This window comes from Canis aureus, chromosome 32 (genome assembly GCF_053574225.1).
Source record: "Canis aureus isolate CA01 chromosome 32, VMU_Caureus_v.1.0, whole genome shotgun sequence".
NCBI lineage: Eukaryota > Metazoa > Chordata > Mammalia > Carnivora > Canidae > Canis > Canis aureus.
This window is the reverse complement of record NC_135642.1, coordinates 28,499,511-28,514,488: the sequence shown is the minus strand read 5'-3', so window position 1 is coordinate 28,514,488 and position 14,978 is coordinate 28,499,511. Positions and strand designations below refer to the sequence as shown.

At 41.3% G+C, this 14,978-nt stretch overlaps 1 protein-coding gene and 1 pseudogene across 1 annotated transcript in view; both read left to right on the top strand.

Moving 5' to 3' along the window:
• Positions 1 to 2,296: 2,296 nt before the first annotated feature.
• Positions 2,297 to 3,733, top strand: LOC144302864 (tRNA (guanine(6)-N(2))-methyltransferase THUMP3 pseudogene; annotated as a pseudogene).
• A 6,785-nt stretch (positions 3,734 to 10,518) lies between these two features.
• Positions 10,519 to 14,978, top strand: part of ADAM10 (ADAM metallopeptidase domain 10) — a 127,475-nt gene continuing 123,015 nt past the window's right edge. The window contains exon 1 of the mRNA XM_077881256.1: positions 10,519 to 10,834. Within this exon, the coding sequence (XP_077737382.1) occupies positions 10,780 to 10,834 (55 nt within the window). The 5' untranslated portion in view covers positions 10,519 to 10,779. The remainder of the gene's footprint in view (positions 10,835 to 14,978) is intronic.

The following is a 14,978-nucleotide window of genomic DNA, read 5'->3' as shown; positions in this document are numbered from 1 at the left end:
CTCCCATCTTTAAGAATTAGGAAAGGTATCAGGGGCACCTTGGTGGCTCAGTTGGTTAAGCTTCTGCCTTTGGCTCAGGTCATGATCTCGGGGTCCTGAGATCTGGTCATGATCTTGGAGTTCTGGGATCTAGCCCTGCTTTGGGCTCTCTGCTCAGTGGGGAGTCTGCTTCTCCTTCTCCCTCTGCTTCTCCCCACTGCTCATGTATTCTCTCTCTCTCAAAAAAATAAAGAAAATCTTAAAAAAAAAAGAATTAGGGAAGATATTAAATAAACAAATACAATACAGTTTAATAAAGCTTTACTTATTCTAGAGAGAGAGGGTGAGAGCAGAGTGCCAGGGGAGGGGCACAGGGAGAGGGAAAGGGACAGAAACAGGCTCCCCATGAAGAAGTAGCCCAACCAGGGCCCCATCCCAGGACTCTGAGATCATGACCCAAGCCAAAACCGCAAGTCCAATGCTCCACCAACTGAACCACCCAGATGCCCCTATAGTACAGTTGAATAAAGCTACATTAAAAGTATACAAATGGTAGATATTAAGTTTTGTCTAGAGATTAAGTTAGTGGAGATTTCACAGAAAGATGGCCTGAGCCATATTTTTAATAATATCTATTTCTTTACATTTGAAAGGAAATTGACATTTATTACATGCCTTCTAAATGCCTTAAGTTTTAAATATTATTTTTCACTGTTCTCTTTCCCCAAAAGCTGATTTTCTAAGTCCTTTTCTTTTCTGATCCCTTGGACAGAAAGCAAAATCCTAGCAAAAGTGTCTTAAAATGAATTATTGAAAGGATCTTTTGAGCCTGGTTTTATAGAATATATAGGATAAGTGGGAAAGGCATTCCCCATAGAGGGAATAAAATGTGCAAAGGTATCAAAGAGGGAAGTGATATGTGTGTTTGAGAAGGCAACTGCAGTTGAACATCAGCATATTGTAGTGATTAAAGCACATGCTTTGGAGGAAAATTTAACTTTGGATGTTGGCTCCGCCTCATACCTGCTTTGTGACTTTGGGCAACTTGTTTAAGTTCTTTTTCATAGTTTTTTTTTTTTTTTTTTTTTTTTTTTAAAACACAAACTCTACACCTAACACAGGGCTTGACTTTACAACCCTAAGATCGAGAATTGCATGCTCTACAAACTGAGCCAGCCAGGTGTCTCACTTTTTTTTTTCCTAGATGGTAACTTATTTAAGTTCTTTAAGCTTTCATTTCCTTACTAACTGCCAGCTGTTACTGTTATTCTGGTTTTTGTCCTTGATGCTTTTAGAAGATAAAGTAAGAAAAGAGAGCCATGAAAGACAAATCTGGCAAGGAAAGTAACAACCAGATCATAAGGGCATTGTATTTTATCCTAGGAATAAAAGGATATATATTTTTTAAAAAGACCACTCTGGCAGCAGTTGGGGCAAAAGGTCAAGGAGTGGGTAATGTAAGACAGAGAGACCAGATCTTGGGCTTTGGCCATAGAGATGGGCCGGGGTGATTCATAGGATGGAGATTAAAGATGACTTGACCTACTGGAATGGAAGAGGAGTTAGATAATTGCTTGCATGGGGTTGTCACTAACCAAGATAGCACGTTTAGGAAGGAAAAGTGGTTTGAGTAGGTTGATGTAGGGATTTGTTCGGTTTTGGACATGTATTTGGTGTACCGTAAGGAGTTGGTTAGTAAATGTTAGATATGCAATCATCACAACACCTAAAATTTTATAATTACATGTACCATGTAATATTCTCAGTGCTTTACAAGCACTTTACTTAACTCCCCTAGCAGCTCTCTGGAAGGTAGAATTACTTACTATTCTCCCCACTGTAAGAATTACCAAACTGTGGCACAGGTGCCTTAACTTATTCAAGGTTATAGCTGGTACATGGTGCCACTAGGATATAGTTCTGGGACTTGGGACACAAGTATAGGAAAAGTGTTGACTGTGTGGTAGGTATTGGGTTATAATTCAGAATAAGAGAGACCCAGGCTTTGTTTCAATGGAGTTTACATCCTAGTGAGTCATAGACACTTGAGAGTAGTAAAAACTAATCATGCAAGCGAAGAATGAGAAGACAAGAAGTAAAGACCTGAGGAACACCAATATTTAAAGGATAAAGAGAAGAAAAAGCCCTGGGGAAGAGATGCAGAAGGAAGCATAGTTAAAAGTAGGGAGGAGGAAAAAAAAAAAAAAAGTAAGGAGGAGGACATGACCTGAGCATGCTGGGTTGGAGGGAAACTGGAGCAGAAAGGGTCTGCACTGGTGGCTGTGACTGTATTAGGAATTTAGGAAGCACTGCCAACATGTTTGATGTTTAAGAAGCCACTAATAAACTCCTGGATGTTAACCTTCATGAGAACCAGAATTCTATACAGTGACAGAAAGTGGCCCCAGAAGTGAGTCTGAGCAACTCCAAATCACTATTAGAGCCACAGCACCTACTGGTTTTGAGCAAATAGCTGCAGATGAAATGAGAGAGAAATTGGGGTCATACTGCAAACTCAGCAAAGACCGGGACAAGATATATTTAGACATTTCAGTGGAAAGTCTGGCTCAGGTTCATTGTCTAGGATCAGCTGATAACTTATCAACTTAAGGAGTTTAAAGATTACCAGTTCAAAGAAACAAAGGAAGAAGATCTAAAGGATTTTGAAGAATTGGATGGAAAGCTTCCACGGTCAGACCCTTTAAAAGTATAGAAAATTAACACCAAAAAGTATAGAAAAAAGAAAACACAAAAAGATAAATCAGAATTCAAGTAAAGAGAAGATTAATAATGGATAAGGAGACAAAACAGATGAGAGATATGATAAAAAAAGATTCACTAACAATACCTTAGATTTTCATATCTTAGGTTATTATGAAAATCCAATCATCAAAGAAGAAATCTGAACATTAGTAGGTGATGATTTAGCATCTTGCAAAGACAAGGAGGATGAAAGCTCAAAAGAAGAAACTCATCCTGAAGTGCTGAAGTTTAGAGTCACATGCAACAGGACAGGAGAGAAACTGCTTTTCCTCAAATAAGGCTGCAAGAGATTTTGGGGGTGCTGTTCAAGATTACTTTAAGTGGAAGGCTGACATGACCAACTTTGATGTGGAGGTTCTTTTGAACACCCATGATAAATTGTTGTGGGCATTGCATTGATAGAAGAGAATCTCCACTGAAGAAATATTACATATTTTGAACCTACAACTCTTAGACCTACCTTTGCTAATGGGATGCTCAGGCTCTGTGCTCCTCAACCCATTAATATAATAGTTGATCTGACGTGTGGAACAGAACAATACCAATAGAGGGGGCCACTGAATGGTCTAACTGTTGGCACATTGCTGGTAATAATAATCTGTTGGCTGTGAATAGAGCAGCAGATAATATCTCATCTTTATTGACCAAAAGCCAAAGTAAAGAAGGCAAAGTATCCTGGGGTTTGCCCATAGATGCTGTTCAGTGGGATATCTGAATCTGCCATTGAGAACTGTCTCTGTTGACATTATTGTAACAAATATGCCATTTGGAAGAAGGATGGGCCCCAAAAAGAGAAACTGAAAACTTTATCCAGCTTGCCTAAGGGAGATGAATGGTGTCTGTAGACCATGGACAGGTTGCTGCATTGCTTACTCAGGACAAGAAATGCTTTGCCAAGGCATTATCTGGAATAGGACATGTTTGGTGGAAGGTACATACTGTCTGGGTGAACACAGGGTGTCTTTATTTTTTATTTATTATTATTTTTTAATGTTCTTTTTTTGTATAATTTTTTATTGGAGTTCGATTTGCCAACATATAGCGTAACATAGGGTGTCTTTATTACAACAATTTATCTTCTGAAATGTACACCTCAAGCTTCTATTCTTCCTTCAGAACAAGATGGGGAAAGAACTCCTTAGTGATGCAAAGAATAAAGATGGTTTTTTTTTTTTTTAAGAATAAAGATGGTTAATGATATTTGTGCCTCCTAACACTGAGAATGTCAGCATGATGAACTTGGTTTGAGAGAAAAATAGTGTTAATAAAATTGCAGCTTGCAATTTAAAAAAAAAAAAAAAGGAAAATCAGGAAAATGGGCAAGGTCTTGGAAAATACTGGAGGAGAGAATTTTGAGGAATGTTAATCGACCAAGAGGTCTAGTTAGTTAAGGATTCTGAGTGCATAGCGGCATTGATAACTAACAGATCTTTGATGGCGCTGACAAAAGTAGCTTCTTAGGAATGATAGGGGTGGAAGTAAATTGCAGTGCATTGAGTGAGCACTGCAATGCTCTCTAGTGAGAGATTGGAGTGAGATGGTTTAGAAGTCCTGCAGCAGTGTAAGCAAGAGAAATTGTGTAATTGGAGCGACATTAGTGGGAAGGAAACAATTAAAGGCGCAAAAAAGACATTTTCAGGGAAAGAATTAACAGATGGTGGCTGGTTTTGAACAGACAAGGGAAGAAGAGTCTACAGCGATTCCACTGTCCGTGTCAGGTTTTTGGAAGAGCGATGGTGCCATTATCAGATATAGGAATTTAAACATACTGAGTTTGTCATGACAGTGAGACACCCAGAAGGCCGTTTATTAGGAGTTGGAAATTTAAAATATAAGTGTTAAAATGTTTACCAGGATTGGTTTATGTTGTGGAACAAATATTTTCATGTAATATTACTTGTGTAATATTCTGTATATAAGTATATACTTACTTGTTAAATTTCTCATTATTGCAGCATGAGAATAACTTTTCTTATACTGGTGGTATCAAAGCTGTGTATTCTTGCCAAGGAAATAATGCTATTTTTAAAGAAGATTTTATTTATTTATCAGAGAGAGAAAGAGTGAGAGCACAAGCAGGGGGAATGGCAGAGGGAGAAGGAGAAGCAGGCTCCCCACTGAGCAGGGAGCCAGATATGGGGTTCCATCGGACCTGGGTATCCTGACCTGAGCTGAAGGCAGACGCTTAACTGACTGAGTCACCCAGGCACCCCAGGAAATAATACTATTAATTGCTGCTTTTGAGTATTCATGGAAGGACAGTGATATTTATAATTTTTACTAAACAAACACATAGCAATTATTGCCTGCCACTTTACAAAATCAACTAATTTAATCATTGAAAAAAATCCCGTGAGGTAAAGATTTTATCCTTCTTATAAAGAAATGTTGAGGTTAGAAAGGTGAAAGAATTTGGTTAAAGCTACACAGCTTATGCATGGGAGAGCTGGGAGCCAAACCCACTTAGTCTAGGATGGTATAAATGATCACTTTCCCATACATTCTCAAAATCCCAAAAATGTGGTAAGTTACAATTTCAAACAAAATAGCCATTCAAAAACTTGTGACATTTTAACACATTCATTATGAAGCTGGTATGTTATGTATTTATGGTTTAAAACAAGGGGATCCCTGGGTGGCTCAACGGTTTGGCTCCTGCCTTTGGCCCAGGGTGCGATGCTGGAGTCCTGGGATGGAGTGCTGCATGGGGCTCCCAGCGTGGAGCCTGCCTCTCCCTCTGCCTGTGTCTCTGCCTCTCTCTCTCTCTCCGTGTCTATCATGAATTAAAATAAAATAAAATAAAATAATAAAATAAAACAGAAAGGTGGGGTGCCAAAAGGTGGGGTGCCAGTCGGTGGAGTGTGCAACTCTTGATCTCGGGATTGTGGGTTCAAGCCCCATGTTGGGCGTACAGATTACTTTAAAAAACCTTAAGAAACAAGGGATGCCTGGGTGGTTCTTTAAAAAAAAACCTTAAAAAATAAAATAAAAAGAAATACAATCTTAAGTGTAATTTTCAATGATCGCCTTGGTAATAATGCAAAAGATGATTTTAGATTTTTTTCCAGTTGAATTTATTATTTACTTATTTATTTAAAATTTTTATTTATTTATTTGAGAGAGTGAGAGAGAGAGAATGCACAAGCCAAGGGAGGCAGAGGGGCAGAGGGAGAAATAGACTCCTTGTGGACTCTGGGATCCCAGGACCCTGGGATCATGACCTGAGCTGAAAGCAGAGGCTTAAGCAACTGAGCCACCCAGGTGCCCCTCCAATTGAATTTAAAGAGAAGGTGTTATTTGCTTCTAACCATTATAAATAAATTAATTTTAAAAATAATTATAAAATATTAATTATATAAAATTAAATAACTATAAAAATACTGTGCAATACAAAACATGCCACAAGATAGTCTAATAGCTAGAGAATCATAATTTGTTGACACCACTACAAAAAGAGAATAATAACAAGCACAGGTGATGTTTGCATATAATTCCTTGTAAGAAAGGAAAAGAAAGAAAAATTTATGAGAATCTGGCATCTTTTGATAATCCCATACATCTCATTATAAATGGATGCTTTTATTTATTATTATTTTTAAAAGATTTTATTTATTAATTCATGAGAGACACAGAGAGAGAGAGAGAGGCAGAGACACAGGCAGAGGGAGAAGCAGGCTCCATGCAGGGAGCCCGATGTGGGACTGGATCCTGGGACTTAAGGATCAGGCCCTGGGCCGAAGGCAGCGCTAAATCCCTGAGCTCCCTGGGCTGCCCTAAATGGATGCTTTTAATGATGGTTTTGTAACTACTAACTGTATTTTCGAGCTTATTAATATTGGAGCAAAACTAAATAATTCACTTGTCAAACTGACAAAGAAGCTTACATCTTGACTTATGTAAAGGGTAATAAATTTAAAAATATACAGAATAAAAAGTATAGGATTTCAATTAATTATTAGTAATGGTACTATTAATACTTATATTCCCTAATATAGCCTATTCAAACAGGATGCCAAATAGATAATGAGATACAAGTTTTTTTCTCCCTTATTTGCCATATGACTATCTGGAACTAGACAGTGGTGATGGTTGTACAGCAATGTACAATACTAAATGCCACTGAATCCTGTACTTTATTTAATTTCATTTTTTCCAGCTTCATCAAGATATAACAATATATAACATTGTATAAGTTTAAGGTACATAATGTGTTGTTTTGATACACATATTGCAAAGTGATTATCACAGTGGGGTTATGTAACACCTCCATCACATCACATCACATCACATCACATCACATCACATAATTATCATTTCATTTTTGTTGTGATAATATCTTAAGTTCACTCTCTTAGCAACTTTCAAGTATATAATACAATATTATTAACTATAGTCCTCATGTTGTTCATTAGAGTTCCAGAATTCACTCATCTTTTAACTGGAAGTTTGTCCCTTTTTTTTTTTTTTTAAGATTTTATTTATTTATTCTTGAGAGACACAGAGAGAAGCAGAGATATAGACAGAGGGAGGAGCAGCCTCCTCACAGGGAGCCCGATGTGGAACTTGATCCCTGAACCGGGATCACGCCCTGAGCCAAAGGCAGACACTCAACTGCTGTGCCACCCAGGCATCCTGGGAAGTTGGTACCTTTTTTTTTTTTTTTAAGTTTGTACCTTTTGACCAACATTTCCCTCCCCCACCCCTACCCCAGCCCTTGGCAACCACATTCTACTCTTTGTTTTTAAGTGTTTGGCTTTTTTTTTTTTTTTTTTTAAAGATTCCATCTATAAGCAAGATCACATGGTATCAGATCTCTGTCTGACTTATTTCATTCAGCATAATGCCCTCAGGGTTCACCCATGATGTGGCAAATGGCAGGATTTCCTTCTTTCTCATGGCTGAATAATATTCTGTTGCATCTATATCTATCTCTATCTCTATTTCTATCTCTGTATCTCCCACATCTTTATCCATTCATTCATGGAGGGACACTTGTTTCTATGTTGTGGCTATTATGAATATTGGTGCAGTGAACCTGGGAGTGCAAATATCTCTTCAAGATCCCAATCTCATTTCCTTTGGATGTATGCCCAGAAGTGGAGTTGTTGCATCAAATGGTAGTCCTATTTTTAATTTTTTGAGGAACCTCCATAATATTTTTCACAGTGGCTGCACTATTTTACCTTCCCACCAACAGTGCATATAGATTCCCTTTCTTCACATCCTTGCCAACACATATATTTCCTGTCTTTTTGATGATAGCCATTCTAATAGTGAAGATTGTGGTTTGGATTTGCATTTTCTTGATGGTTAGTGTTGTACCTTTGCCCTTGTGGATATCTTCTTTGGAAAAGTGTCTCTTCAGTTCCTCTGCCTATTTCAAAAACATTTTTAAAATTTATTTTTTATTCGAGTATAATTAACATACAGAGTGACGTTAGTTTCAGGTATACAATATAATGATTCAACAAATCTAGACATTTCTAGTATAATTAGTGGATCACATGGTAATTCTTTTTTTTTTTTTTAAGATTTTATTTATTTGGGAGCGAGAGAGAAAAGGAGAGAACATGAGCAGGGGGAGGAGCGGAGGAAGAGGGAGAAACAGTCTCCCCACTGAGCAAGGAGCCTGGGATCATGACCTGAGCCAAAGGCAGACGCTCAACCACTGAGCCACCCAGGTGTTCCTCTACTTCTTTCTCATGGAGCTCAAACTTACAACCCCTGAGATCAAAAGCTGCATGCTCTACCGACTGAATTAGCCAGGCACCCCAACTTTTAACTTTTTGAGGAACCCCCATACTGTCTTCCACAGTGGCTGCACCAATCTGCATTCCTACCAACAGTGCACAAGTAAGTGTTCCTTTTTCTCCACCTCCTCACTAACACTTGTTAATTTCCTATGTTTTTTATTTTAGCCATTCTGATATACAGTGATGTATCATTGAAGTTTTTATCTGTGTTTCTTTTATGATTAGTGATGATGAGCAACTTTTCATGTGTTTGTTGGCCATCTGTAGGTCTTCTTTGAAAAAATGTCTATTGAGGACCTCTGCCTATTTTTAAATTGGATAGTTTGTTTCTTTGCTGCTGAGTTGTAGAATTTTTTTTTTTAAAGATTTTATTTATTTATTCATGATAGTCACAGAGAGAGAGAGGCAGAGACACAGGCAGAGGGAGAAGCAGGCTCCATGCACCGGGAGCCCGACGTGGGATTCGATCCCGGGTCTCCAGGATCGCGCCCTGGGCCAAAGGCAGGCGCTAAACCGCTGCGCCACCCAGGGATCCCAGCTTTACTAATATTAAACAATATATCCCCCCCTGAGATTACTTAAATTACCCTATTTTTATTTATAAAAAAATAAAATAAAATAAAAAAATAAAATAAAATAAAAAAATAAAATAAAATAAAAAAAGTTTTCTATAATGCAACTATTATTCTACTGAAATAAAGGAGTGATTTTTACCAAAATAAAGGAACCTGGGTGGCTCAGTCCGTTAAGCATCTGACTCTTGATTTTTTTTTAATTTTTTTTGATTTTTATTTATGATAGTCACACAGAGAGAGAGAGAGAGAGAGAGAGAGAGAGGCAGAGACACAGGCAGAGGGAGAAGCAGGCTCCATGCACCGGGAGCCCGACGTGGGATTCGATCCCGGGCCTCCAGGATCGCGCCCTGGGCCAAAGGCAGGCGCCAAACCGCTGCGCCACCCAGGGATCCCGTAGAATTTCTTTATATATTTTTGGATACTAACCAGGTATCAGAAACACGATTTACAAGTATCTTCTCTCATTGGGTAGGTTGCCTTTTCATTCTGCTGATTCTTTCCTTCTGCAGAATCTCTCTAGTTTGATGTAGTCCCAGTTATTTGGCTTTTATTGCTTGTGCTTTTGGTGTCATAATAATAATAAGAAGAAAATCATTGCCAAGACCAGTGTCAGGAGATTTTCCCCTGTTTTCTTCTAGAAGTTTTACAATTTTAGGTCCTAATCCGGGAATAAGAGTTTAAAGAACCAAAGTGAGTTACTGAGAAACCAAACATGAGCTTCAAAGAAGTTAGGGTGAAGATCAGAGAGTTCTCTCCAGAGCTGGGAAAAAGAGTGGCATAAAGTGGACACATTTTGGGCAGGAGATTTAGGGCCGTATGGCTTAAGCTGCGCGAATTTAGAATGGCCAAAGCCTGATCTGCAACAAATTTTTAAAGAATTCTGAAAAAAAAAAAAACAAAAAACCCAAAAAACCAAAAACCAAAAACAAAACATAGGCTGTGTCTTTCCTTTCCGGGCTTGAAGGTCCTTACAAGTGTTGTGATCACTGGTGGCTGGCGCTTGTTGGGACCTTGCTTTCGTTTATTTGGTTGCTGTCGTGCACCACCACGGGCAGAAAGAGAAATAAAAATCTCCCTTCCTTATGAAGTGAAGAAGACGAGAGCGGCCTCGAAACATCCTTCGCTCTCCCGTTCGAGCCTTCGGATGGTCCTCAGCAGCCCTAAGAACTAGAGAGCCCGGGCAGCTCTGCGGAGAGGCGCTCCCGCCTGGGGGCGGGGCCAAGGGAGACCCCGCCCCCCCAGCCCAATCAATCCCAGCTCTCCGGCGGCGGACAGGAAGCGGCGGTGGGCCCGCAAGCCGGGGAACCGGCCCCCGCGCGCATGCGCGCGCCCCTGGGGCGCCTGGGGGAGGGGGAGGGGCGGGAGGAAGGGGTGCGGCCGGGCCTGCGGGTTGGATCCCGCGCGTCACGTGGCGAGGAAGGAGGCGGAGGTCCTGGGCTCGGGGGAGGGAGGTAGAGAAGAGGGAAGGAGCGAGGGAAGGAACGCGGGGAAGGGAGGAAGGAAACGAACGAGGGGGAGGGAGGTCCCTGTTTTGGAGGAGCTGGGAGCTCTGCCGGCCCCTGAAGTGGAGCGAGAGGGAGGTGCTTCGCCGTTTCTCCTGCCGGGGGAGGTCCCGGCTTCCCGTGGAGACTCCGGACCAAGCCCCTCCAGCGTCTCCCTCCGGATCGATGTGCTGCTGTTAACCCGTGAGGAGGCGGCGGCCGCGGAAGATGGTGTTGCTGAGAGTGTTAATCCTGCTCCTCTCCTGGGCGGCGGGGCTGGGAGGTGAGGCACGACCCCGGGCGCCGGGGACGCGGCGGCCACCACGGACCGCGCGGCGGTTGTGGCGGCGGCGGCGGCGGCGGCGGCGGCGGCCGGGGCGAGCGGAGCCCAGTCGCGCGGCGCGGCGCGGCGAGCGCGTCAGTCAGCCCGGCCGGCCGGCGGCGCCACTCGGGCGCGCGGCGCTCCCCGCTCCCTATTGTCCCCCGCGCCCCGACCGCGTTCCCTTCCCGGCGGGCCGAGGAGGCTCCGAGCTCGGCGAGGCCTTCCCCGCCCCCCGCTGCCCCGGCGACGGCGGAGCGGGCGGGCGGGCGGGCGGGCGGCGCGGAGCCCAGGCCGGGGGCTCCAGTCCCCCCAGCGCGCTCGCCGGGCGCCGGCGGGCTCTGCCTCCCCCCTGCCTCCCTGCCTGCCCCCTCCCTGCTTCCCTCCCTTCCCCGCCTCTGCCCGGTGGCGGATTCCGGAGTCCGCTCCGCCGCGGGGAACCGCCGCGCAGGCTCGTGGGAAGTTGCGATGTGCGCGGCCGGGCCGCTGTATTGTTCTTCCCCGGGCGCGGCGATCCGGACCCGACCCGGGTCTGCAGGGGGGCCGCCCGCCGAGGGGTGGCCGCGGTGCCCTGCCTGCCGGCCTGGGAGAAGTCGCTTCCGCCCTGCGGGGTGCCCTGCCTCTGCCCGGGCGGTCGGAGACCGCTCTCGGGAGGGCGTGTTTATGTGCCGTGGAAACGTCTCGTTGCCCAGGGGAATGGGTTTGCTGGGGCAGGAAGGTCCGCCGTCTCGGGATGCTCCCTGATGTGCTGGTGGGATTGGGTCTGTCGGAGTTGGGGCCAGCCCCTGGGTAGCCCAGCCGGACTTTGCTCACCCTCAGGTGGAGTAAGCGCAGCGCAGTGAGTGGGTTGTCAGACGTGGGCAACTTCCCCACTCCGCAGACTGGACTTCAGTTTACCGTAAGCTCCTAATGTCTTGGTCACTCGGGTTTTGCAGACGGCGTTTATTTCCCGTGTATCCTAGACCAGCTGCATTACTGTGTTGTCGTGTTGGTAGGGTGCGTTATTTTAGGTGAAGTTTTTGATCCGCCCCAAAGTAGACTTAGAAACTTCCAAGTATGTCGGAAAGCATCGAATTGAAGAAGTGACCCGAGGGCTTCCCGACGAGCCTAGTCTAATTTGACAGAGAACACCGTATATTTTATGTAGCGTGTTGCTCCCGTTCTGCTCTGTTACTTGGACTCAGGATTGCAAAGCCAAGCGTGTTCTTGTCCTGAGTTCCTAGTCCGAGAATGATGCTTTCTGTACCTACACTTTTGTTGTAGTTCGTGGGGTTCATTTGTTAGAGTATACATAGGAGATGAAGAGCTTCTGGTAGATGTGTAGTTTGAAGAAGCATCGTGTGCTGGAGACCCTTTATAAGGGGCTTTTCATTTAACATTTGTGTTTATGTTCAGAAGGCGGCTTCCAACAAATCATTTCTTCTGCCCGTTACCACTATTTGTGATTAGAGTCAGGTGTTAGACTCTTGATTTCTGTGAGGTGCTGCTACAAAGTGAGACAGACGAGTGAGGTACTGAGCAGTGGTGGTATATAACATGACCTTTGTTTTTAAAAAGTGAAACAATAATAGGAATTGGTGTAGCCTGAGGGTTGAGGAAGAAGTAAATTAACAGCCTGATTTTTGTGGGTTAAGACCCTTGGTACGCAAAAATCTAAATTCAGGTCTCTGCAGTCATTTATAAAGTATCATTTTGCATTAAACATTAAAAGGCTACTTACTTTTTGATGTTTAAGCAGAACTTTTTAAAAAGGACACTCAGAAACTTTCATTTTGAAATTAGCATCACGATTGTAGGCTTTGGGTACATGGAGATACTTGTGATTTTATTGCAATATATACTATTTTAAAATATGAACCTGAGCTATTTAAATTTAGGGTCAAGTTTGTAAAAAGTTTATATGGCGATGATATGTAGAATAGAATATACTCGAACATAATTTGTTTTAGCATAGGAAAGAAATGAATATGTAGATGAGAAGTTGTAGTGGAAATATGGATTTAACCTTAAAGTATAGATCATTTTTATGTAGTTAAATGGTTTTAGTTGCTTCTCCATTCTGATTCATCAATCACTGTTTTGTGTTAATTTTTTCTTTTAATGTGATGAGTGGGAAGTTTGAAGAATGAAAGTGTTTAGAATCATAAAACTTAAACTTCCCTAATGCTGTTCATTTCTAGCACATGCCCCAGTCTGTTCTATTTGTAGGAAGATACATAAAATTTCCAGAGATGTCTATATATATATATATATATATATATATACACACACACACACACAGACACACACACTCAAGTATATACATAAAATTACTTTATTATTTTAACCATGTTAGAAAATTTTTGGAACTATTTTAAGTAAATAGTTTACCAAGCCTAAACAATTTTTATGTATGTATATTACTTTTTAACATAGATATTTTGGAGAATTGTCTTTTCTCTTTTTAAAAATTAATTGGCCTGTTTTAGATATTTTAGCTCTAGTAGTATATTCGATCCAATAGTACCATGCATTCTTTAGAAATAAGTTTTCTGGAAGTTTGGCCAAAAGTATTGAAAATATCAAAGCTTAAGCTTAAACAATTTCTCTCACTGCTATCAAATAAGGGTCTATGAAGTTAACAAGAGAGACAGGTGGTTTTGTTTTTGTTTTTGTTTTTGGTCTCTCTTAAAGGGTTCTTCTGACTGTTCATCTTTTTATTTATTTATTTTTTATTTTTTTGTGTGTTCATCTTTTTAATTTGAATTTGATAATCTAGTTAGCTGTTTTATTTTAAGGCCCATTCAAGCCATCTCCTACATTAACGGTATCTTTTCTATATACACAGGACCTCTCTGAGTAGGTGGAGGGAAACAGGCATAGCAGGCACCTCTGATTTCTCATATTCTTTTTATAACTTGTTAAGATGTTCAAGAGTGGTTATTCATTATCTGATTTCTTAAATTTTCCAAAGGATTTGCAGGGTTGAGGGGAGAGTAAGGGACATTTCTGTGTCTGCTGTGTATCTGATTCTGTGTTACAAGTGGTGGTATTTTACAGTTGAAGAAATAGACTTGAAGAAATTTATTTAGCATCATCCACCTGCTAAATGGTGAATTAGACATTTAAACCCAAGCCAGCTTGACCTTGAGGCCTGAACTTGTTACCCATTACCCCTCATAACCTTTTTGAAAGCAGTTCTCACCACTAGCTTAAAGGTGACCATTGGGCAGAACCACCGTAGAGATGTGTTTTGTTTGATTCGCAGTGTCTTTAGGTTTCAACTATTTATCAACATCAAAAACTTGGGAAGTTCCTTAATGAAATTCATGGGTTTCTAGATTTTTTTTTTTTTGTAAGAATTGGAAACCTAGGCTCTTCTGGGCTGCATTCCCATTGTCTGTAGCAGAGTGGTAAAGCAGTAGCTGTCCTCTTTAGACTGGGCATATGCTTACCAGTCAGTGCAGTTACTATCATTCCTATTGGTAGTACACTTAGCCTACTTCACTCACTTTAATTACCTGTGTGGATCCTCTTAGTATGTTATTTGCATCTCTGCCTCAGCTTCATCTTGCATAGATGAATCCAATCTTTAAAAATTTTTTTTGACTTATCTCTTATCCAATTTTTAATGTATTTTTTAATTCTTCATTTTTACAATAGTCTTAAAACTTTGTCAACAAAAGCTGTGGCATACGTAATACTTTTTATCTAGCATAAGATTATTAGATATTTTTTAAAACTCTGTTCTCATAACAGTTTGAAGGCCTTAAAGAATGATGGTTATACTTTTTCTGAATCACTTTATCTCAGTGAGCAAATAAGAAACCATTCCTTTTTCTACTTGGGTGAAATTCATAGGAAGAAAAATGAGGGTCATGTAAGTAAAAATGTAGGCCTTTTTTCAAGAATAGGTAGTAAACATAAACTCTGCCTTTGAAATTCATAAAATGGAATAATACATTCAACAATAAGTTACATTTTTCGACATTGTTGGGAAATGACAACGACAGGTTCAGATATGAGAAGATTCCCAGATAAGCCTCTGGGACCAGAGTTGTAAAATTTTGGCAGTTTTTGATGGAAGTTTTTCTAAGATGTATTACATACACATTTACTGTGTCCTTAA